We start from the raw sequence: 24,348 nt of genomic DNA, 5'->3' as shown, positions 1-24,348 counted from the left end.
TGGTCTGTAATTACTGGGCTTAGCCTTGCAACCTTTTTTGAGCAAGGGCGTAATGTTTTTCAATTTTCAAGTCCTCTGACACTTCCCCTGTGTTCACCGAAGACTGAAAGATTATGGCTATTGCCCCTGCAATTTCCATTCTCACTTCCTTCAATATCCTTGGATGCTTCTCATCCAGTCCTGGTACCTTGACAACTTTAAGTACTAACAGTTTGTCCAATACCACCTCCTTATCAATTTTGAACCCTTCTACTTACAGAGTTTTCTCCTCTGTCACCGTGGCCTGGGTGGCATCTACTTTCTTGATAAAGACAGTGGCAGAGTATTCATTTAACACCTCAACCATGTCTCCATCTCCATGTGTAAACCCCCTTTTTGGTCCCTAATTGGTCCTACTCCTTTTACCACTCTTTTACTATTTATGTGCCTATGGAAGACTTTGGGATTCCCCTTTATGTTGGCTGCCAGTATTTTCTCATAATCCCTGTTTGCTTCTTTTATTTGCTTCTTCACTTCCCCTCTGAACCCCTATGTAATTTTCTTGGTTCTCAGTTGTATTTTCTACCTGACACCTGTCATAAGTACACTTTTTCCTTTATCTTAATTTTCATCTTTTTCATTCAGGGAGCTCTGGATTTGTTTGCTCTAACTTTCCCTTTTGAGTGAATATACTTTACTGTGCCCAAACTGCTTATTCTTTGAAGATAGCCTACTGTTCAGCTACAGTTTTTCCTGCCAACCTTTGGTTCCATTCGATCCAGTCCAGGTCCTTTCTTGCCCCATGGAAGTTGGCTCTCTCCAGTTAATTATTCCAACTCTGGATTGCTCATTGTCCTTTTCTACTGTCAAGCTAAACCTTATGATACAATGATCACTGTCTCCTAAATTTGCCCCAATGACACTTGATTGCCTTGGCCCACCTCATTTTCAAGAACCTGGTCTAGCAGTGCCTCCTTTCTTGTTGGACTGAACACATACTGCTATAGAAAATTCTTCTGAACACACTCTAGGAACTCTTGTCCCCTCTTGGCCTTTTACACTACCACTATCCCAGTCTATATTCAGGAAATTAAAGTCCCCCTTGTTAACTACTCTATATTGTATACAACTCTCAGTAATTTCCCTGTAGATTTGTTCCTCTACATCTTTCCCACTGGTTGGTGGCTGTCATGAAGCTATTAATGTATATAATGTTGTTGGAAATGATTTTATTTTACATAGAAATTTAGTCTGTGTGTGTCTTAATTGGATTAAAGCAGCTAGTCTGGGTGCTTTGATGAATAGTAGTTTTGAGACGTAACCGGAGTTAGAGGTGCATTATGCATTTTGTTGAATAGAGCATTCAAGAGTTGGAGTGAAATCTTACACATAGCTAGGAGACACCAAGCAATATGTTTATATTACTAATAAAATTGGTACTACGAAAGGGTTTTATTGTTTGAAGAGGTAGAGTTCAAAGGGCCTGGTGATACAATGAAAATTTACATTCAAAGGTAAATGCTGGGTATAACAAAGCATTTTGGTATGTGCAGGGCAGAGGCATGTAACATCAAAGCAGTTGTAAGCTTACAACTGTCTGCAAAGGAATCAAATTGAAAGGAACCTCACTTTGAATTCATAAGATGAAAATGCTTTGCCTGGTGTCTAGTTAAGTTTATTGGTTATTGTTGCCTTAGTGGAGATTAATTTTGGAATTTGTTAAAAAGTTATGATATTAGTAATTTGTAGCCATGTGTATATGTTTAATTTGTTGTAAATTAATACATGTCTCAAGCAGTTTGATATGAAAACCTCTCGAGAACTGGTGGTCTTATTCCTGAATTTAGAGCTGCAACTCAAAATATACCAATTGAAAATATGGGTTATGACAGTTGCTTAAAGATTCCCTCTGGGATTTTAAATAACTTAGCCTTTAAAAACTGCTGTGTCGTAACAGTGGCCTATAGACTATACTGAGCAATGTAATTGCACCCTTTCTGTTCCTTTGCTCTAGCCGTATTGATTCTGTCTTTGAACCCTCTGGGACACCCTCTTTGTCCAGCACTGCAATGGTCTCCTAACCAATACATCCATCCCTCCTTTCCTTCCTGCACTATCTTCGCTGAACACCTTATACCCTGGAATAGCTAACACCCAGTCCTGCCCTTCCTAGAGCCAGGTATCTCTTATTGCCACAACATCATAATTCTGCATGTAACTCACCAATATTTCTTACTATACCTCATGCCTTCATGTACATGCAGTATAATCCTGATTTAGGCTTCATTACTTTCTCCCTTACTCCAACTGTACCTGTTAACTTACTATTCTCTATTTTAAAGCCAACTGTCGCCCCCCCAGTATTTTGTGCACCTTGGTATTACTCTCTCATTTTTTCTCTTTCCTGGTTCCCACACCCCTGCCAAGTTAGTTTACTAGCAAAATGCCCCTCAAGGAACTTGGTCCTGGCTCTATTCAGGCGCAACCTGCTGGGCTTGTACAGGTGCCATCTCCCCCAGAGCCAGTCCCTGTGTCCCAAAAATCTAAAGTCCTCCCTCCTGCACCATCTTTCCAGCCACACATTCATAAGAACATAAATAGAAACAGGAGTAAACCATTCGGCACCTCAAGCCTGCTCCGCCATTCAGTAAGATCATGGCTGATCATCTTGCGTTTTGATTTCCACATCCCCATCTACCCCTGATAACATTTGATTTCCCTTGCCTAACAAGAATCTATCTACCTCTGCCTTAAAAATATTCAATGACCCTGCCTCCACCACCTTCTGAGGTAGAGTTCCAAAGTCACACAACCCTCTGAGAGAAAAACATTTCTCCTCATCTCTGTCCTAAAAGAGTGACCCCTAATTTTAAAACCGTGCCCCCTAGTTCTGGACTCACCCACAAGAGGAAACATCCTTTCAATATCCACCTTGTCAAGGCCATTCAGGACCTTTTTATTCTTCAATCAAACCACTCCTCACTCTTCTAAACTGCAGTGGAAACAAGCCCAGTCTGTCCAACCTTTCCTCATAAGGCAACCCACTCATCTCGGTATCAGTAAGCCTCCTTCGAACCGCCTCCAATGCATTTACATCCTTCCTTCAATACGGAGATCGAAACTGCACACAGTATTTGAGGTGTGTTCTTACGACAGCCCTGTATAACTGAAGCATAACATCCTTACATTTGCCTTATCCTCCTATTTCTGTACTCACTTGCACGTGGCACTGGGAGTCATCCAGAGATTACTACTACTCTTGCAATGCAATGATATTTTTCTTGTTAATATTGTTAGATTTATTTGTTTTTGGGGAATATTTGCATGTTATATAGCGCCGTATAACATTATGGAATGGTTTCCTATCAGGAAATAGTCGACAGTTTTTCACAGTAAAGTGTCGAAGAATGATATCAAGAATTAAAGGGTTCAGTTATGAGGACTGGTTGCGCAAACATGTCTTGTATTCTCCCGAGTTTCAAAGGTTGAGGAATGATTTAATTGAGGTGTTTAAAATGATAGTAGTATTTTATAGGGTAGACGCAGAGAAACTATTTCCTCTGATGGAGGAACCACAACAAGGGGACACACTTCTCTTCCAAGGAGCTGTGATGCTTGGATTTATGAAGGCTCACATCAGGTATTAGGTATCATATTGGGTAAAGGTATGAAGAGACATAGTTCCTAAGCGGGTAAAAAAAGAGTTGGAACACAGATTAGCCATGATCTAATTGCTCCTATGTTACACTTGTTCCGATGTTTCACAGCCCAAGTAAGCAGGAAAGGTTCTTGCCTGCTAAACCGTACAGTAAGATTTAATTCTTATTTATTTTCTAAACTGAGCACAATTTAAGTGCTCAATAGAATAAGCATTTGCAATAATGATTATAATACCTCATGTTTGTTTGAACAGCACCTTTTGGATTGTTATGTTTTAAATAGCTTTTCCCAGAAGAGGTTGGTAACTTTAAAACTTCAAAACACAAATCCTAAAACATGTAGAATCCCTAGCACACCACACATATTTCTTGGCTTTTGCATTGCTACATGTATTAAAGATACAGACTTTACAAAGTCAGATCAAATTATTGCAATCGAGGAATATTTCCTGACTCCCATGTTTAATAACTTCTTTGGAAATTCTAAGTCCATTTATAAAGTCTTAGGGCCCAATTGACCATAGGATGTAATTTTGGTAGTTAGGCCAAGATTGTGCCCGTTGTGCACTACAGCCCTGACCCAGCACAGTATGTGAGGCCACTGAGGGGGCATACTTGCATGGCAGGCCTTGTTGTACATCTCAGGCACCTGGCAACCTCATGCTGCTGGAAACTCTGGCCCCTGGCCCTCATTAGACTGCATTTTTATTTCATATTCATTGCCAGTCACTATTTAAACTTACTTTGATTACTGAACTGCCTTTAAAAGATTTGAAATTAGTGAATAGCTAAAATGTTAACTAGTGTGGATACCTACCTTTTCATAACATTGCAAAGAAATGTAATTTTATAATTCTAGCTTGATCTGGGCACTATAAATGATTCGTTTAAATATTATAAAGACTAGTTAGCATTATGTGTCATGATGTAGTTTATGAAGTATTACTCCTCCAGCCCACCCAAAAATATAATGGTCTTAACAACAAAAAAACTGCGGATGCTGGAAATCCAAAACAAAAACAGAATTACCTGGAAAAACTCAGCAGGTCTGGCAGCATCGGCGGAGAAGAAAAGAGTTGACGTTTCGAGTCCTCATGACCCTTCGACAGAACTTGAGTGAGTCCAAGAAAGGGGTGAAATATATGCTGGTTTAAGGTGTGTGTGTGTGTGTGTGTGTGTGTGTGTGTGTGTGTGTGTGTGTGTGTGGGGAGGGGGGGGGGTGGGGGGGGGAGAGAGAGAGAGAGAAGTGGAGGGGGTTGGTGTGGTTGTAGGGACTAACTGCTTGTTTGTCCCTACAACCACACCAACCCCCTCCACTTCTCTCTCTCTCCCCCCACCCAAACCCCCCACCCCCCCACACACACCTTAAACCAGCTTATATTTCACCCCTTTCTTGGACTCACTCAAGTTCTGTCGAAGGGTCATGAGGACTCGAAACGTCAACTCTTTTCTTCTCCGCCGATGCTGCCAGACCTGCTGAGTTTTTCCAGGTAATTCTGTTTTTGTTTTGAATATAATGGTCTTGTTTGCTATAAACTCTGCTTTGCTGCATTGCAGTTAAATAGAGCAAGATAAATAGACTCGAAACATTTTTTGTCAAAGTGAAAACACACTTGCCTTATTCAATAATGTTGATTTTTCACCAATGATTTATTTACTATATAAATAGCATGTGATTTGTATTCAAAATAAAAATAAAAATACCTGGAAAAACTCAGCAGGCTGACAGCATCTGCAGAGAGGAACACAGTTAATGTTTCGAGTCTGTATGACTCTTCAACAGAACTAAGGAAAAATAGAAAAGAGGTGAAATATAAGCTGGTTTAAGGGACCGGGAGTGGGGGGGGAGGGGGTGGGCACACAAGTAGAGCTGGATAGAGGGCCAGTGATAGGTGGAGATAGCCAAAAGATGTCATAGACAAAAGGACGGAGAGGTGTTGAAGGTGGTGATATTATCTAAGGAATGTGCTATTAGGTGACATTAAGGGTAGAAAGCAGGACGAGCAAGGTACAGATTGCCCTAGTGGGGGTGGGATGGGAGAAGGGATCGAAATAGACTAAAAGGTAGAGATAAAACAATGGATGGAAATACATTTAAAAATAATGGAAATAGGTGGGAAAGGAAAAATCTATATAAATTACTGGAAAAAGAGGGGATCAGAAAGGGGGTGGGGATGGAGGAGAGAGTTCATGATCTAAAATTGTTGAACTCAATAATCATTCTGGAAGGCTGTAAAGTGCCTAATCGGAAGATGAGGTGCTGCTCCTTCAGTTTGCGTTGAGCTTCACTGGAACGCTGCAGCAGGCCAAGGACGGACATGTGGGCATGAGAGCAGATGAAGTGTTGAAATGGCAAGCAACAGGGAAGTCTGGGTCATGCTTGCGGACAGACCAAAGGTGTTCCACAAAGTGGTCACCCAGTCTGCGTTTGGTCTCTCCAATGTAGAGGAAACCGCATTGGGAGCAGTGAATGCAGTAGGCTAAATTGAGGGAAGTGCAAGTGAAATGCTGCTTCCTTGAAAGAAATGTTTGGGCCCTTGGACAGTGAGAGGGTAAGTAAAGGGGCAGGTGTTGCACCTTCTGCGGTTGCATGGAAAGGTGCCGTGGGAGGGGGTTGAGGTGTAGGGGGTGATGGAGGAGTGGACCAGGGTTTCCTGGAGGGAACGATCCCTGCGGAATGCCGCCAGTGGTGGGGGGGGGGGTGAAGGGAAGATGTTTGGTGGTGGCATCATACTGGAGTTGGTGGAAATGACAGAGGATGATCCTTTGAATGCGGAGGCTGATAAGTGAGGACAAGGGGGACCTTATCATGGTTCTGGGAGGGAGAGGAAGGTGTGAGGGCTGATGCGTGGGAGATGAGCTGGACACAGTTGAGGGCCCTGTCAACCACCCTGGGTGGAAAACCTCGGTTAAGGAAGAAGGAAGACATGTCAGAGGAACTGTTTTTGAAAATGGCATCATCCGAACAGATGCGACAGAGGCGAAGGAACTGACAGAATGGTATAGAGTCCTTACAGGAAGTGGGGTGTGAGGAGCTGTAGTCAAGGTAGCTGTGGGAGTCGGTAGGCTTGTAATGAATATTGTTTGACAGTCTATCACCAGAAATTGAGACAGAGAGGTCAACGAAGGGAAGGGAAGTGTCAGAGATGGACCATGTGAAAATGATGGAGGAGTGGAAATTGAAAGCAAAATTAATAAATTTTTCCAGGTCCAGACGAGAGCATGAAGCAGCACTGAAGCAATCATCGATGTACCAGAGAAAGAGTTGTGGGAGGGGGCCGGAGTAGGACTGGAACAAGGAATGTTCCACATACCCCATAAAGAGACAGGCATAACTGGGGCCCATGCGGGTACCCATAGCCACACCTCTTATTTGAAGGAAGTGAGAGGAATTTAAGGAGAAATTTTTCCAAGGGAGAACGAGTTCAGCCAGACGGAGGAGAGTAGTGGTGGATGGGGATTGTACAGGCCTCTGTTCGAGGAAGAAGCGGAGAGCCATCAGACCAACCCGGTGGGGGATGGAGGTGTAGAGGTGTAGTCCATGGTGAAGAGGAGGCGGTTGGAGCCAGGGAACTGGAAATTGTTGATATAATGTAGGGTGTCAGAGGAATCACAGATGTAGGTGGGAAGGGACTGGACAAGGGGAGAGAGAATGGAGTCAAGATAGCAAGAAGTGAGTTCCGTGGGGCAGGAACAGGCTGACACGATCGGTCTGCCGGGACAGTCCTGTTTGTAGATTTTGGGTAGGAGGTAGAAGCGGGCCGTCCTAGGTTGGAAGACTATGAGGTTGCAAACTGTGGAAGGAAGATCTCCAGAGGAGATGAGGTCAGTAACAGTCCTGGAAACAATGGCTTGATGTTTAGTGGTGGGGTCATGGTCTAGGGGGAGATAGGAGGAAGTGTCTGCAAGTTGACGCTCAGCCTCTGTGAGGTAGAGGTCAGTGCGCCAGACAACAACAGCACCACACTTGTCAGTAGGTTTGATGACAATGTCAGGATTGGACCTGAGAGAACGGAGTGCAGCAAGTTCAGAGAGAGAGACAGGTTAGAGTGGGTGAGAGAAGCAGAGAAATTGAGACGACTGATGTCACGGCGACAGTTCTCAATGAAAAGATCAAGAGAAGGTAAAAAATCTAGAGGGAGGGGTCCAGGTGGAGGGAGAATATTGGAGGTGGGTAAAAGGATCTGTTGAACGGGGAGAGGACTCCTGCCCAAAGAAGTGAGCACAGAGACGAAGGCGGCGGAAGAAGAGTTCAGCTTCATGCCGAGCCCAAAATTCATTGAGATGAGGGCGCAAGGGTATGAAACTGAGTCCTTTGCTGAGCACTGAATGTTCAGTGTTAGAGAGGATAAGGTCAGGGGGTATGGTGAATACACGGCCGGGGCTGGGATTGGAAGACGGGATGGAGACAGAGGGATGGGCAGGGGTGGAGAGTCCTGGACGGGCATTGGTGTCGATGAGTTGATGGAGCTTGCATTCCTTTGCACCTGAAAGAAAGACACAAAGTTTCTTGTTGAGGCGTCGGATGAGATGAAGAATAAAATGAAACTGGGGGCACAGGCAGCTTAGAAATAGGGTGCATTGGTGCTGGAGGGAGAGGTCGAGCGTGTTCATATGGCGTGCATGGCACTGAGTGTGGATCTCAGAATGCGACAAGAACAGCAGTCTGAGGAGCGTTGTATATCCCGGAGATACCTGTAATGCTGGGTGGGTTCGAAACTTGAGGGATGAAACTTCAATTGAAATCCACGTGGGGTAAGTCGGAGATGGAGACACTCACTGAGGAAGGAAATATGGCTGTGAAAGCGAGTTTTAGTAAACACCTTGTCAAACACCAGGAGAGAAATGGAAAGCAATGAAGGTGAACAAGGCAAAAGAGAGAGACGGAAATCCTGTCGGAGAGAAAAGTAATACTTCTTCAAGTTAGGCATTCCTTGAAGAGAAGTGGCAGTCAATTAAACACTAAGATAAAAGCAAAAAACTGCAGATGCTGGAAATCCAAAACAAAAATTAAAATACCTGGAAAAACTCAGCAGGTCTGACAGCATCTGCAGAGAGGAACACAGTTAACTTTTCGAGTCCATATGACTCTTCAACAGAACTAAGGAAAAATAGAAAAGATCTACTTGTCCTACTCCCCCTTAAACCAGCTTATATTTCACCTCTTTTCTATTTTTCCTTAGTTCTGTTGAAGAGTCATACGGACTCGAAAAGTTAACTGTGTTCCTCTCCGCAGATGCTGTCAGACCTGCTGAGTTTTTCCAGGTAATTTTATTTTTGTTTTGGATTTCCAGCATCCGCAGTTTTTTGCTTTTATCTATGTGATTTGTATTCTTCCGATTTGTGGAAAATCATTTTCACTCAGCATTCTAAATAGTTGCTGTACATTTCCAAATTGAACCACCTTTGTAAAATGGTCACTGGACATTTACCTGGTTATTCAGCTATGTGCAAAATGTTAAGAATGCATTGGTGTGTCTGTTGAGAGCCACAATTTTATTCTGTTAACTGACTAAGTGGAGACCCCATCTGTTTGACTGGGCAATAGCAGCAAATATGTACAGACCTATCAGTTTAAAGAAAAATCTACTTTGTTTCAATCGATCGACAAAACCTTTATTTCCAATCTGGTGAAATTTTTTGCATGGTTTGAATTGTTATAACCACAAACTAATTTTAACTTACTAAATGTTAATACAATAATAAAATGCAGATTTATTGCACCAAATGATAAAATACCTACAAATCTCCTAGCAAGTAGTTAAAGTAATTCCTTTGAAAAATAATGTATCCTTCACATCTATAAACCAGATCACCAAGTTTTCACCTGCAACATTATGTTAGTCTTAATTGGCAACAGGGATGAAAGTAGCTTAATTCAGGATACTGATGATTTGTCAATGATCTTAATGGTGCAGGGCGGAGCTATGATTAACTTCACTGTTTACATTTAGTCAGCCAGGTGGCATGTGACTGTCCCTTCAACTCTGGGACAGTAGATTGAATTCACCCCTTGTTATGTGTTAAATGCCCGGACTTGCTGAAGCCTGTGAAAAGGTAATCTCAACTCACTTGTCAGAGTGAAGTGCACAGCATACAAATTACCCCAGACTTAGAGTAAACTTACAATTCCATTCATAGAGTCCAGCAAGCTGGCTTGTGTGGTACTTGGGACAACCTACACAAGACACAAGAACAGTTGTTTTTCTAAGTTTAAAGCAAAGACCGATGAAGAAACCTTTCCTGTGTACTGATGCGTGCAGCGTCTGGCCAGGCAATGCGTAGCCCCAATAATGAGTATGAAGAGTGAGGACAAAACATTCAACATTATGCATCACGAGACATCTGTCACCATCAGGAGGATGGATAAATGTAAATTTTTAAAAATCATATTTTAAATACTGGAGCTTTCTAAAAAAAAAAATCATCCAAAGGTAATGACAGAAAGTGGAAATACAGAGGAACACTTCATTTATAACATTCATGCTGTAGAATTTGCTTCGATAACTTTTCATATCATTAAGTTATTTTAAAGGGATTAAAATGTAGGTGAACATTTCACAATATTATTATTCACTTGTCAGTATTATGTGCCAAACATGGATAAAAGATAAAAGCATGCTATCTCTGGAAAATGTTTCTGTATGTAAAATGCTGCTTTGAGTAGTGTATCTTCAAATGATGTACCTTTTTATTTTAAATCAGGTCGTTCAGACAACAAGTACCACAGTGCCAACATACGTAGTTAGACCACCACAGCGATCACCAGCAAGGTATCTTTGTTCCCAATTAATCATGCACATGATCATAATTTACAATTAATTTGCTTGCATACCAGGTTCCAGTATTCACTTCTGCTCTCCCACGGAAGAAATAACTTTCATTTATCTAATAGCTTTCATGACCTCAGGATATCACAAAACACTTCACAGCCAATGAAGTAATTTTGAAGTGTTGTTATTGCTATGAAACACTTCATCCAATTTTTTAATCACAGCAAGATTCCAAAAATAGCAATGAGAAAAAATCATAATGGATCATTCTGTTAACAATGAGACAAAAGAATTAGTGAAGACTCCATTAGGTGCTTTCAGACATCATGGCAACATGAAAGATTCTGATTTAAGTTTTATGCTACGGGTGCTCATCATGTTATGAATACTGGTCTAGGCTTAGCATTACTAAGAGAGTAAATAAAGTGACACTTGTGATTTATTCTTGTGTCCACTAGTTTAACATTTTGTTATCAAGTGAGATCCGATGCAATCATTTTACTTGGATTACATTTTATAAACCAGGTTTGTAGCTTACAGTTAAAGTCTCTTAGTCTGATGGATATTTGTTCTGCAGACTAGGAGCACCCGAAGGCTTATGTCAATTTCAGAAAGCCAATACAAGAGTTTCTTTTTGACCATGGACAGCATTGCATCATCTGTTATCGTGCAGATAAAGTCACAATCTTGTAGGATGGGACCTTGCATACAGGAATAGCTATCAGCACTGAATGTGAAAAGTAGCTGAATGAAAGATCAAAAATATAAAAGACTCAACTGGGATTTGAACCCAAGATCTCCTGCGTCAACAATGAGGTGTTAACTCACAATGCTACACTTGGACATTAGTGGGGTACACATATCATTGAGTTTAGAAAGTGTGCACCATTGTATTTTCTTCCATGTGATCTTGGTTATTAAGTTTGAGTTATCCAGCTGACCATCACATGAGACTTGTTGCTCCTGGTAACTTTCTATAGTTCTCTGGTCTAAAGCCTCCCATTGAACGTCTGTAGGAGTTTGGTATTTTGTTTTCCAAAGTACCATTACCTCCCCTCAAGCTACATCTGTGTTTTTTGGCTCTTAACAAATACTTGAGCTAGAAAACTGAAGTAGCAATAGCTTTCAGCCAGAAGCTTGGGAGAGTGCAGGGCCTGTCCTTCATGATTGATCATCAATCTCCATTATTACCCTTGAGGTGGCATCAATTGATTCTTTTTGCCATTCCAAATGAAACTTATTTGTCGGATAGTTCAGGATATAAAGCTTATAATCACTGGATTTCAAGTTCATTTAGGTGATGATCTCAGTTATTACATAATTTCATTGACAATGCAATAATGTATTGGAGTACAATCATGAATTTCAGTTTATCTCTCCTGAAAGTGCTTTTGTTTCCTTTCAGGCCACCACCACCTCGTCCAGCACCTTCAAGACCTGTTCCCAGGACCCAAAGGGTATAGATTATATTACACTTGACAGTGTCTACAGGACTCTGTGCAGACATTTCAATAATGTACGCTCATTTGCAATCTTGCCCCCGCTCTGAATGTCAATCAACTTTACTGATTCATCTACATTAACGTTAATACAACACTTCTGCATTTTATATCTGCTTCATTTTCCTCGAGAAAGCCTTGTCTGCCATTACCAATCTTCAAAGGAAATTGCAACTGAATACCTCCTATATATTTTTTTTAAATAATAATTGTCTGAAATGATTGTAATGTTTGCTTTAGTTAGAAGAAATCCTGCTGTTTCAACATGCTGAAGCTCGCCCATGGTTACTTGTTCTTGAATACTTGATGCATAATAGCATGAAGGGGAAAAAAATCTATTACTACTGACAACTAATTTATTTTGCTATTTTGAAGGTTGCAATATATTATAGTGAGCAGTGTGTTCCATCTCTCCCACCTTTTCTTGCTCAGTGAAAGAATCTTCTATTGAGGTTTTCAAGCGATGCAATGGCTTCCATGTTGTTCTATTACTTTGGTGAACTAGCATTTCTCTGCATTATACCTGTAACAGAGCAGAATGAGATTGATTTGTCTTTTCAATCCGTCAATGAAATAATTTATAAACATCGGTGTCCATGCAATTTCTCAAATTATGTGCCTATTTTAAATTGAGTTTGAAATTTAAAAACTTTTAAACCTGTTGCTATTTATTTTATATTTTGTTTCTACATCCCCAATGGAGTTTTTTTTCTTGGTTCCCTTGCTGGCACTTCACAAACCAAGATGAGAGGCAGGCAACCTCTTGTGCTGCATTGTGATGTACAGCAAGAAGGTTGTAATAGTTGCTCTGAGTTGATTTTTGACTTGAGTTTTGTTTTTAAAGAAAGCTTTCATCACTGGGTGCACATCATGTAGTGAATTTTAAGTGTGAAGCTATATCTGGCCACCATGTGGTACAACATCACCTTGTGTGTTAAGTTAGCTGCTGGAAATTTACTCCTTGGTACCACTGACAACACGGGAGAAGCTTGTTATTTTTATTTGTACTTCAAGAAACTTAGAACACACATTTTTGCTGTGGTGTTGAATGGTCATTTTAATGTCCTTTTTTTAAATAAAATGTTAATGGAAATCTCATACAGTACAGTGCACGTTACTTGCACCTGGTACTGTAAGGCTTTGCTCTATCTCTTGACGAGCTCCTGTATATTGTGCTGTACTCTACTTGATGTATGTAGTAGCAGAGTTTATTCAAACAAGCTACAATAACATTTGCAACCAAATCGTTTTTCTACCCAGCATGTCTGATGCATACAAACTTGGACAAATGTTGTACATTTCCTGAAGAGATAATCTATGTACCCTGAACAAATGGCACATGAGATATATGATGGAACTTACTTTTACAATGTGTTAAATGAGATTTGCTCTGATATACTGCATAATTTTTAATTGGCACTTCTGATTCAAGCTATCTTGATTTATATATAATATATTCTGTGAAGCAAATAGCCTTGTAATCTACTACAAAAGCAGTTTTGTATATTACTTGGACTTGGGATGCTGTTATATGTATGATTATTGTTTAAAATTCCATAGGATTGCATTGTTTTTCATTAAAATCTTATTGGCTGATGGTCAGTTACAATCCTGGTCCATGTAAAAGCCTTTTTCTGCCATGGTTGAATGAAAATCTAATTGGCCTCCCAAAATATTCCTAAAAATGAAGCATAACCAACAATGCTTTTAAAGCTATGATTCTGAAATGAAAGACTTGATTTTTAACTCTGACTATGTGGTACATTTTGCATGAGTTTTAATCTTTCCCTTTAAGTTGATTCAAGAGTCAGGGACATAATGGTTGATGCAGCAACATTGTCGTTGTGTGGTTTCAATGTAGTCTGGACATGAGCATATGGTTTTTCATTAAATATCCAATTGACAGATGAACAACATTCAACGACCTTCTCAAACTCGTTACACTGAAGACTAATTTTATACATTTGAACTTGGAGTTTATTGAAATATTCATTCAAATTCTGGCTAGAGAAATGCATTATATGACCTTGGTCTTAGAGTTTATCTCTTTTGAGTTTCACATAAATTGATCACATTGATACACACACTTGCAGTCAAATATCTTTTGTTTTTCTGGCAAGGGAAAAAGACTGCACCTTACTGTGAGCCAGGTGACTGTGCCAGTGACCTTTTGTGTAACACAAAATAATGCAAGCCAGATGTTGGTTGGGTATTCTGACAAGTGGATTATCTATTTATAGATTTCAGATTAAAGCAGTATAAACGCTGTATAATTTAACCAAGAAGTGAGTTGTCACCTAACATGGGATTTTAGAGTACCTTAGTGAACCCTACTTTGTTGATGGGGGTTATTTAAATTAGCCAAAACCATCAATGGTTTTGAGGTGAGAATTCACTCCCAAGTATCCCTCGTTCTAAATGTAACCAAACTCTCTTTACTTCACTTGAATATTTGCACTTGTTTAAAAATAAGTAGTATTTTACATTTTTCAAAACTGATTTTTCTTAAAAGATGTAAAGATATTATGCACCTGTGGATGACAAAGGGCTTTTATTTAATCTCTATAAAGAGCAATAATTCAATAAAAATTATTCTTTTTCTAAAATGAAGTATTCAATTAATCTGATTGAGATTTTTTTTATGTGTGCATTGATCATTTGTTGTTTAAAAAGTGGGACACTGACTCTAGGGTCATACTTGATGGTTTGTTTTATCCTTCACTCTCCAGCTTTGGCCTTTTCCTTCCATGTTTGACATCTTTCGAACATCAAAGACATGCAGGCAATACTTCTTTGTAACTAATGTGCTGATTGTGTCTTCCAATCTATAGAATTAGAAGTCTTCACTGAAAATGAGCTCCTACTTTATACTGGAAACTTCTTAAAGTTAGTGAAAAACAGTGCAGGAATTTAAAGCCGGCTGAGACTGTTTTACATTCTCACTATTTTGCTGAAGTTAAAGCACTGAAGGGAAAAATGGCCCTGAGCATTAAGTAATGTCAGTTGTGTGAAGACAATTGAGCTAAGTCCCATCTTATACACCTCTGGTAGCTCAGTCAAGAATAGCAATAATAACTTGTATTTATATAGTGCCTTTAGCATAATAAAACATCACAAAGCAATTCACAGGAGTATTATAAAGCAGTATTTGACACAGGGTGATATTAGGCAGTAGGCCAAAACCTTGGTCAAAGAAGTAGGTTTAAATTGCATCTTCAGGGACGATAGAGAGGTGGAGGGGTTTAGGGAGGGAATTCCAGAGCGGCCACCACAGGTGGAGCACTTAAAATTATGGATGCTGAGGAGGTCAGAATTAGTAGAAGACCAGTTATCTTGGAGAGTTGTGAGATTGCATGCTATCAACAAAGATAGGAAGAAATGAGGCCATAGAGGTATTGCTTAAGCAGGAACCAGTGCAGGTGAACAATTCCAGGGATTTTGGGTGAACAGAACTTGTACGAGTTAAGTAGAGTGCCACAACTAAGAAATGCAACCAGACAAGAAGAGAGATTGAGGAGAACCCATGGAAGTTTTAGACAGATAGCAGAAATGGGTTGGCTTATATTGTGAATTTTAAGTTCAAGTTATATATATATTTGTGTGTGAAGGACGGTAAAAGTGGTTCCAGTTTCACTTAGATCTTGTTTATGTACCTTGGTGCCTGGGTGTCTGGAAAGACTTGTGACAAAAAGGTTTCAGGTCTTTTGGTTTTGTTTGAAATATACATTTTTAATAAGGTATTACAACCCTTGAAGTGAAAGAGATGGGTTGAAAGTTCTGTGATTCTGGAAAACAAAACACAAAGTTGAAAAGCTTTACTGTTACCTAGCAATAGTGATCCAGAGACACAGACCAGAAAGACAGGAGTTGAGAGAGGGGAGTTAAGTGTGCATGTGAGGGAGAGAAGACAGGGATTAGAAGCTATCTTGAGAAGAAAAACTGCAAGGCTAGTGGAACAGTAGTTAACTGATTAATCGTTATGGGACTTCACAGAGTGATCAGTTTAGCGGAGGTGCTACTGAAAGACAGTTTAGGGAACTAATTTGTTTGCTCTGCAAAAACAGAGTTTAGAATGCATTTTTTGGGGTGTCTCAGGGAGAGATATAAGTTGGATGAGAATCATCAAGTGAATGCTCAGGAATTCACTGGAAGAAAACCATTTTCAACTGTGTCAGTCCCAAACAATAAGAATTTGTCAAGCTAGAGGTAACTTCACTGGTTTGTGTCTGTAAAGAAATTGCTGGAGTAAAGGAATAGTGGGAAAATCATTGTCTTGTGCACTATTGAGATTTTTTCTACCTTTTGTTTCTGCCCTAAAATAGTTAACTTGTTTTAATAAATATTTTATTCTTTGTATTAAAAATGCATCAGACTCCTGTGAATTTGTTCAGTAACTTTTCTCCACAGTTTCTTAAAAAGTCAGGTTCAAGCCAGATTTCACCCTGGGATCTGATTTGTCCAGTATTACCAACAGCTAGGATCATAACAGTTGCCACTAAGGATAATTAAGTCTCAGAAATTGGATATATTTAAAAAGAATAGATACTGTAATAGAAAGGTAGGGTTGGTATTCTGTAAGGATTAAATCAAATAGGATGAAGGCCTTCAATCTGCATTAATTTTTTACCTTTGAGATTAGGACAAGAACTGAGAAATAATCTTCACAAGTGAGGCTAACTGGATAATTGCAGTGGAGATGAATCAAGTTTTGAAAAACTCTTGTCTCCTGCCAAAGCAAGATAGGGCACATGACGGCCACCAATACCATCTGCACATACGCACCAGACTGCACATGCGCAGAGGCATCATTGCAAGCACCTGCAGCCTTTTATAGTTGGTTGCTATTTAAAAGTAACATTTCTGTCAAAGCTGTGTTTGGTGCTGACTACTTAGGAATTTATGATCCAGCAGTACGAATTGGTTTAAATTCACCCCTGGCCTGCCATGCTCCATCAGCAAATGTGACAGCAGCAGTGAATCAACCAGCTACTGCTTAGCTTTGGTCATATATTGTGGAGCTTGTTTATTTTATGATGTTTGGACCTGCCAATTTTCTTCTTTGAGTTGCACATTGATAGCTGCAGCCAGGTTTGCAGCATGTCTAACCAAAGGCTGACAATATGCAATCTTAGAGAGTCACTTGTTCTCATTGGGATTGCTGCGAGTTTGAATTTTGCTTAAAAACGAGAAATTAAATAGGATGAATATCACTCTGAGGTTGGGGTAATGAGTGGAGTTCTGATCTCTGTCACTCGTAATGACATCATAGGGTAGAATAGTACAGCTGCCAATGCACTGCGTTAGCAGCAAATGCAGCCTTTGGGGAAAATAAGAAAAATACTGTAGACACCGAAAATCTGAAAGAAAAACAGAAAATGCTAGAAATACTCGGAAGGTATGGCAGCATCTAAGAGAGAAGCAGAGTTCAAATTTAAGGTACATGCTGATTTGAAGAGCAAGGCACATCATCACAGGGAATATAATTTTATTGTTTTACAATATCCTATAGTTAAGCTGGGAAATTAACCTTGAAATATACATCAGCTGGTAAAATGGCTTGAAAGACAGTCTGCTATGGATCAGTTGTAATATTCTTGCCTGTGAGACAAGAAGATTGTGGGTTCATTGCCTTTCCCAAGACTTGAGTGCAACAGTCAAAAAGCCAACACTTCAGTGCAGTACTGAGGAAGTGTTGCATTGTCACAAACGCTGCTTTGTGGGTGAGCTGTTAGACTTGGGTGGATGTGGCTCTCGGGCGGATGTGCAAGATCCCACATCATTATTTTGGTAAGTTATTTGCTGCATTTCAGACTGTTGATAGTTAAAAATTAAGGTGAGTTTTACTTTAACTTTATATATGCTTACATGAACTGATATTTTTAAAATTTGAATTTTAAATACTTAAAGCTTTCCAATTGCTATTGCTCTCGTGACAGTCTCTAACAAAACTTAACCAAGACAATCCATGGCCACTAGTATACAATTGTTATGGAAGCTATTTTTGGAACAAGGGCACAGTGTAAAAAGGCGCCACTATAGGTAACCTTGACCACAACAGTGTCGCCTGCCTTTAAAACCGAAACAATAGTAGAATGCGGAGTTCAATACAAGGAAACAGCTGAGTGACTTCGCTAAATACAACTCAAACTTCAGAACATATTGTACAGATCCCGAGAACAATGCAACAGTCAAGGAGAAAGGTGTTTTTTACAATTGGTTTAAAGATATTTCTGTTCAATTAATACACTTGGCTATTGGCATTTATTATGTGGAGGCAAATGCTCATATTGTCAAACCCTAAATTAAATATTTTTTCAATTAAGTACACATATAGGCAAAATAGCATCATCAACAACATAACAAGATTGTTGTCACAAATTTCATTGACCCAGAATTTTTGTTTTGTGTTTAATGCAATCTAAGGAAACAAATATATGGGCTGCAATATTTGGCTCTGTATTGTGCCACTATGGATGTGGTTCTGTCTCCAGTATGGTGTATGTGCCACATTTCAGCATAGCCCATACTGGATGGCATTTTGGTGAGGGCATTATCGTGCCAGAGGGGGGATGGAGGGTGGACGGAGAGAAGGAGGGGGAGGGGAGGGAGAGGGAGGGGGAGGGGGGGGAGAGGGAGGGGGAAGGGGTGAGGAGGAGGGGGAGGGATGGAGAGGGAGGGGGTGAGGAGGATGGGGAGGGAGAGTGGGAGGGGGGAGAAGTGAAGGTGGGAACTGGGAATAAGGGGGAGCGAGAGATGGAGGGAGGTAGTGGGAGGGGAGGGTGGGAGGGAGCGGAGGAGGGAGAGTGGGGGGAGAGGAGGAGGGGGAGGTGGAGGAGGGGGAGGGAGAGAAGGAGAGGCAGGGAGGGGGGAGGGAGAGAAGGAGGGGGAGGGAAAGGAGGGAGGATGGAGGGAGAGGGAAGGAGGAAGGGAGGGAAGGAGTGAGGGAGGGAGGTGGGAGCGGGGGAGGGATCCGGGAGGGGGTGCGGAGGAGGAGAGAGATGGGGAAGGAGAGAGGGGGAGGGGGTAGGGAGAAGAGGGAGGGAAGGGGGAAGGAGAGAGGGGAAGGGGGAAGGAGAGAGGTGGAGGGGGGAGGGATAGAGGTGGAGGGGGAGGGAGAAGAGGGAAGGGGAGGGAGGGAGGATGGAGTGGGAGAGTTGGGAGGGGGAGTGAAGGTGGGAGAGGGGGAGAAGAAGGAAGGGGGTGGAAGGGGGGGGGAGAGAGGGGGTGGAGCGAGGGCAAGAGTGGGGTAGGGGGAGGGCGAGAGAAGGGTAGGGGGAGGGAGAGAGGGGGAGGGATGGAGGAAAGGGAGGGGAGGGATGGAGGAAAGGGAGAGGAGGGGAGGGAGGTGGAGGGGAGAGGAGGAGTGGGGGAGGGTGGGAAGGAGGGAGGGAGCGGGAGAGTGGGAGGGAGGGGGCAGGAGGGAGAGAGTGGGGGGAGGGAGTGAGCACGGGGAGGGAAGGAGTGAGAAAGGGGAGGGAGGGATGGGGAGGGGAGAGGAGGGAGGGGTAGGGGAGAGGAGGGGGTGAGGAGGAGTGGGAGGGAGGGGTAGGGGAGAGGAGGGTTGAGGAGGTGTGGGAGGGGGAGGGGAGAGAGAGGGAGGGGGAGAGAGAGGGAGGGGAGGGGTAGGGAGGGCGAGGGAGAGGAGGGAATGGTGGCGGGAAAGAGGGAGAGGGGAAGGGATGGGGGAGCGAGAGGTGGAGGAAGATGGAGGGAGGGGGCGGGGCGGCTGGAGAGGGAGGGAGGGCAAGGGGGGAGGGGGAGGGTGCATGGTGGGTGGAGAGGGAGGGAGGGCAAGGGGGGAGGGGGAGGGTGCATGGTGGGTGGAGAGGGAGGGAGGGAGGGCAAGGGGGAAGGGAGAGGAGGGTGTAAGGTTGGAGAGGGGAGCAGGGAAGGAGGGAGGGGGGAGGGAAGGGAGGGGAGAGGAGGAGGGAGGGGGAGTGAGTGGGGAGGGAGGTGGAGGGGAGGGGGAAGTAGGAGGTGGAGGGGAGGGGGAAGGAGGGAGGTGGAGGGGAGGGGAGGGGGTGGGAGGGATCGAGGAAAGGAGGGAGTAGGGAGAAGGAGGGAGCAGGAGGGCGGGAGGGAACAGAGGGGAGGGAGGGAGCGGGGGGAGGGAGGGAGCAGTAGGGGTGGAGGAGGGGGAGGGAGCAAGGATCAGGAGGGAGGGAGCAGGAGGGAGGGGGAGTGAGGAGGTAGGGAGGGGGCGGGAGGAGGTGGTGCGAGAGGGAGGGCGGGGGCGGGGGAGGGGGAGAGGGAGGGAGGACAAGGGGGTGGAAGGAAGGAGGAGGAGGGAGAGGGAAGGGGGGGAGGCTGGAGGGGAGGAGGAGGGAGGGGGAGGGGAGGGGGGAGAGGAGGGCAGGAGGAGGACGGGAAGGGAAGGGAGAGGAGGGGAGGGAGGAAGAGGAGGGGAGGGAGGAAGGGGAGGGGAGAGGAGAGGAGGAGGGAGGGGGAGATGAGGGGGAGGGGAGAGGAGGGGGGAGGGGGAGATGAGGGGGAGGGGGAGATGAGGGGGAGGGGATGAAGGGGGAGGGAGGAAGGAAGGGGATGGAGGGAGGGGAGAGGAGGAGGGAGGGGGAGATGAAGGGGAGGGGAGAGGAAGAGGGAGGGGGTGAAGTGGGAAGGAGGGAGGGAAGGAAGGGGGGGTGAAAGAGGGAGGGAGTGAGCAGGAGGAGGGAATGAGCAGGGGGAGGGAGAGAGGGAGGGGGAGGGGGAGGGAGGCCGAGGGAGAGGAGGGAATGGTGGCAGGAAGGAGGGAGAGGGGAAGGGATGGGGGAGCAAGAGGTGGAGGAAGAGGGAGGGAGAGGGAAGGGACGGAGAGGAAAAGAAGGGGAAGGAGAGGGAGGGGGAGGGTGGGGGTGGGAGGGGGAGGGAGGGGAGAGGGGGAGGGAGGGGGAGGGTGGGGGTGGGAGGGGGAGGGAGGGGAGAGGGGGAGGGAGGGGGAGGGAGGTGGAGGGGAGAGGAGGAGGGGGAGAGGAGGAGGGAGGGGGACAGGAGGAGGGTAGGGGAGTGGAGGAGGGATGGGGGAAAGGGGTGAGGGGGAGAAGGCGGGAGAGAAGGAGGGGGAGGGGAGCGGGAGGCAAGGAGGGAGGGTGGGAAGGAGGGGGAGGGGGAGAGGAGGGAGGGGGAGGGGGAGGGGAGAGGAGGGGCTGAGGAGGAGTGGGAGGGAGGGGAAAGAGAGGGAGGGGAGGAGTAGGGAGGGCGAGGGAGAGGAGGGAATGGTGGCGGGAAAGAGGGAGGTGGAAGGGATGGGGAAGCGAGAGGTGGAGGGAGAGGGAGGGAGGGAGGGGGCGGGGCGGGTGGAGAGGGAGGGAGGGCGAGGGGGGAGGGGGAAGGTTGGAGAGGGGGGCAGGGAAGGAGGGAGGGGGGAAGGGAGGAGAGGAGGAGGGAGGGGTAGTGAGTGGGGAGGGAGTGGAGGGGAGGGGGAAGGAGGGAGGTGGAGGGGAGGGGAGGGAGAAGGAGAGATGGGGTGGGAGGGATTGGGGAAAGGAGGGAGCGGGGAGAAGGAGGTAGCAGGAGGGCGGGAGGGAGCAGGGGGGAGGGAGGGAGCAGTGGGGGTGGAGGAGGGGGAGGGAGCAGGGATCAGGAGGGAGGGAGCTGGAGGGAGGGGGAGTGAGGAGGTAGGGAGGGGCGGGAGGAGGGAGGAGGTGGTGGGAGAGGGAGGGAGGGGGCTAGGGAGAGGGAGGGAGGGAGGGCGAGGGGGTGGGACGGGGGTAAGGTTGGAGAGGGGAGCAGGGAAGGAGAAAGGGGGAGGAGGGTGTGGGGGGAGGGGAGGGGAAGGAGGGGGGAGAGACCGGGAGGGAGAGGAGGGAAGGAGGGGGAGGGAGGGAAGGAAGTAGGGAGTGAGTGGGAGGGAGGGAGCGGGGGTAGGGAGGGGACAGAGGGAGGAAGCGGAGAGAGCAGAGGGGAGGGAGGGAGGGGGAGGAGGGAGGGAGAGGGTGGGGGGGAGAGGTGTATGGAGGGGGGTAAGGAGGGAGAGGGGAGGAGGGAAAGAGGGAGAGGGGAGGAGGGAAGGAGGGAGGGGGAGGGAGAGGGGGAGGGAAGGAATGAGAGGGAAGCGAGGGGGAGTGAAGGAGTGAGACGGAGGGAAGGGGGATGGAGGGAGGCGGGAGGGAGGGAAGGAGCGGTGGGAGAGGGCGGGAGGAGGGAGCGGGAGCAGGGAGGGAGCGAACGAGGGAGGGAGTGGTGGGGGGAGGAGGGAGGGGGAGGGAGCAGGAGGTGGGGAGCAGAAGGGAGGGAGGAGGGTGGGAGCGAGAGGGAGGGGAGGGAGGGGGCGGGGAGGGTGGGAGTGGAGAGAGCGAGGGGTAGAGGGAGGGGGAGAGGGGGCGGGAGGGAGGGAGCAGGAGGTAGGGAGCAGAAGGGAGGGAGGAGGGAGGGAGCTAGCGGGATGGGGGAGAGGGGGGAGGAGAGGGAGGGAGGGAAAGAGCAAGGGGAGAGGGAGGGGGTAGGGGGTGATTGAGGGAGGGGGACGGGGAGGGACGGACAGGGAGGGAGAGAGGGGGACGGGGAGGGAGGGAGGGAGGGGGACGGGGAGGGAGGGACAGGTAGGGGTAGGAGGAGGTAGGGGAAGGGAGGGACGGAGGGGGGAAGGGAGGGACCAGGAGGGACGGAGCGGGAGGGAGGTGGCGGGGGGAGAGGGAGGGGGGTAAGGTTGGTGAGGGGAGCAGGGAAGCAGGGGGAGGGGGAGAGAGGGGAGGGGAGAGAAGGAGTGGGGAGGGAGTTGAAATGGAGGTAAGGGGGAGGGGAGGGGAGAGGAGGATGGAGGAGGAGGGAGGGAGGGGGAGGGGAGAGGAGGATGGAGGGAGGGGGAGAGGAGAGGAGGAGGGAGCGGGGAGAGGAGGGAGGACGAGGGGGGAGGGAAAGAGGGAGGGGAGGGGGAGGAAGTGGGGGAGGGAGAAGGAGGGAGAGGGAGGGGGAGGGAGGGAGAGAGGGAGGGAGGGGGAGTGAAGGAAGGAGAGGGGAGGGAGAGAGCGGGAGGGGGAGGGAGGCGGGAGGGAGCTGGAGGGAGGGAACAGGAGGGAGGGAGGAACCGGGCAGACTGAGGGAGGGGGAGGGGGATGGGGGATGGGAGAGGAGGAGGGAGGGAGGTGGGAGGGGAGAGGAGGAGGGAGGGTGGAGAGGAGGAGGGAGGAGGGGGGAGGGGAGGAGAGGGGAGGGAAGGAGCGGGAGGGAAAGGAGTGGGAAAGGAAGGAGGGGGAGAGAGGGAGGAGGGACAGGGGAGGGAGAGGAGGGAAGGAGGGGGAGGGAAGGAGGGGAGAGGGGAGCGAGGGGGTGAGGAGGAGGGAGGGAGGGGAGGAGTGGGGAGGGAGGGAGAGGGAGAGTGGAGTGGGGAGATGGAGGGCGGGGGAGGGGAGAGAGGAGAGTAGCGGGGAGAGGAGGGGAGGGGAGAGGAGAAGAGGAGGGAAGGTGGGGAGGAGGAGGGAAGGGGAGAGGAGGAGGGGCAGAGGGGGAGGGAGAGCGGGAGGGAGGGAGCAGGCGGAGGCAGGGAGCAGGGTGGGAGGGAGGGAGCGGATGGGAGGGAGGTTGCGGAGGGGAAGGAAGGAGGGGGAGGAGGAGGGGGCAGGAGGAAGGGAGAGGGTGGGAGAGAGGGGGTAAGGAGGGAGAGGGGAGGAAGGAAGGAGGGAGGGAGAGGAGAGGCAGGAGGAAGGGAGAAGGTGGGAGGGGAGGGAGGGGGGGTAAGGAGGGAGAGGGGAGGAGGGAAGGAGGAAGGGAGAGGGGAAGGGAGGAAGGGGGGAGGTAGGGGGAGTGAAGGAGAGAGGGGGAGGGGGAGGGAGGAGCGGAGGGAGCGGGAGTGGGATGGAAAGGAAGGGGAGGGAGGGGGAAAGAGAGGGACGTGAGATGGAGGGGATGGAGTGGGGTAGGGAGGAGGAGGGAGGGAGCGGGTGGGAGGGAGAGGGGGAGAAGGGGAGGGAGGGGGAAGGGGGACAGGGAGGGAGGGGGACGGGGAGGGAGGGAGGGGAGGGAGGGAAGGAGGGGGAAGAGAGGGAGGGGAGTGATGGGGTGGGGCGGAGAAGGAGGGAGGGGCTGGGGTGGGGGGAGAGGGGCGGAGGGCGAGGGGGTGAGGGGGAAGGGAGGGGAGGGGGGTGGGAGAGGGGTAACGTTCGAGCAGGGAGCCAGGAAGGATGGAGGGGGGAAAGGGAGGGGGGAGGGAGGGGGAGGGAGTGGGGAGGGAGGTGAAGGAGAGGGGAGAGGAGAAGGGAGTGGGAGGGAGCAGGAGGGCGGGGGGGAGCAGGGGGATGGAGGGAGCGAGCGAGGGAGGGAGCGGTGGGGGTGGTGGTGGGAGGGAGCGAGAAGCAGGAGGGAGGGGGCGCGAGGGAGGGAGCGGGAGGAGAGGGAGTGGGTGAGGGAGGGATGGGGATGGAGGGAGGGGTTGGGGGTGGGGATAGGGAGGGAGGGGGAGTGAGGGGGTAAGGAGGTGGAGGGAGGGAGAGGGTGGTGGGAGAG

The 24,348-nt window shown here is 47.1% G+C and overlaps 2 protein-coding genes across 3 annotated transcripts in view; both read left to right on the top strand.

Moving 5' to 3' along the window:
* Nucleotides 1–14,516, top strand: part of LOC121289850 (disintegrin and metalloproteinase domain-containing protein 9-like) — a 113,361-nt gene extending 98,845 nt beyond the window's left edge. For both annotated transcript variants that reach the window (XM_041209758.1, XM_041209757.1), the window contains 2 exons: nt 10,344–10,411; nt 11,817–14,516. In XM_041209758.1, coding sequence (XP_041065692.1) covers nt 10,344–10,411; nt 11,817–11,874 — 126 coding nt within the window. In that variant the 3' untranslated portion in view covers nt 11,875–14,516. The remainder of the gene's footprint in view (nt 1–10,343; nt 10,412–11,816) is intronic.
* A 3,126-nt stretch (nt 14,517–17,642) lies between these two features.
* The window catches only part of ido1 (indoleamine 2,3-dioxygenase 1), a 73,350-nt gene continuing 66,644 nt past the window's right edge, over nt 17,643–24,348 (top strand). The window contains exon 1 of the mRNA XM_041210141.1: nt 17,643–17,697. Coding sequence (XP_041066075.1) covers nt 17,653–17,697 — 45 coding nt within the window. The 5' untranslated portion in view covers nt 17,643–17,652. The remainder of the gene's footprint in view (nt 17,698–24,348) is intronic.

The sequence above is a fragment of the Carcharodon carcharias genome, chromosome 17, assembly GCF_017639515.1.
Source record: "Carcharodon carcharias isolate sCarCar2 chromosome 17, sCarCar2.pri, whole genome shotgun sequence".
NCBI classification, from domain to species: Eukaryota; Metazoa; Chordata; class Chondrichthyes; order Lamniformes; family Lamnidae; genus Carcharodon; species Carcharodon carcharias.
This window is presented reverse-complemented; position numbering and strand designations above follow the sequence as displayed.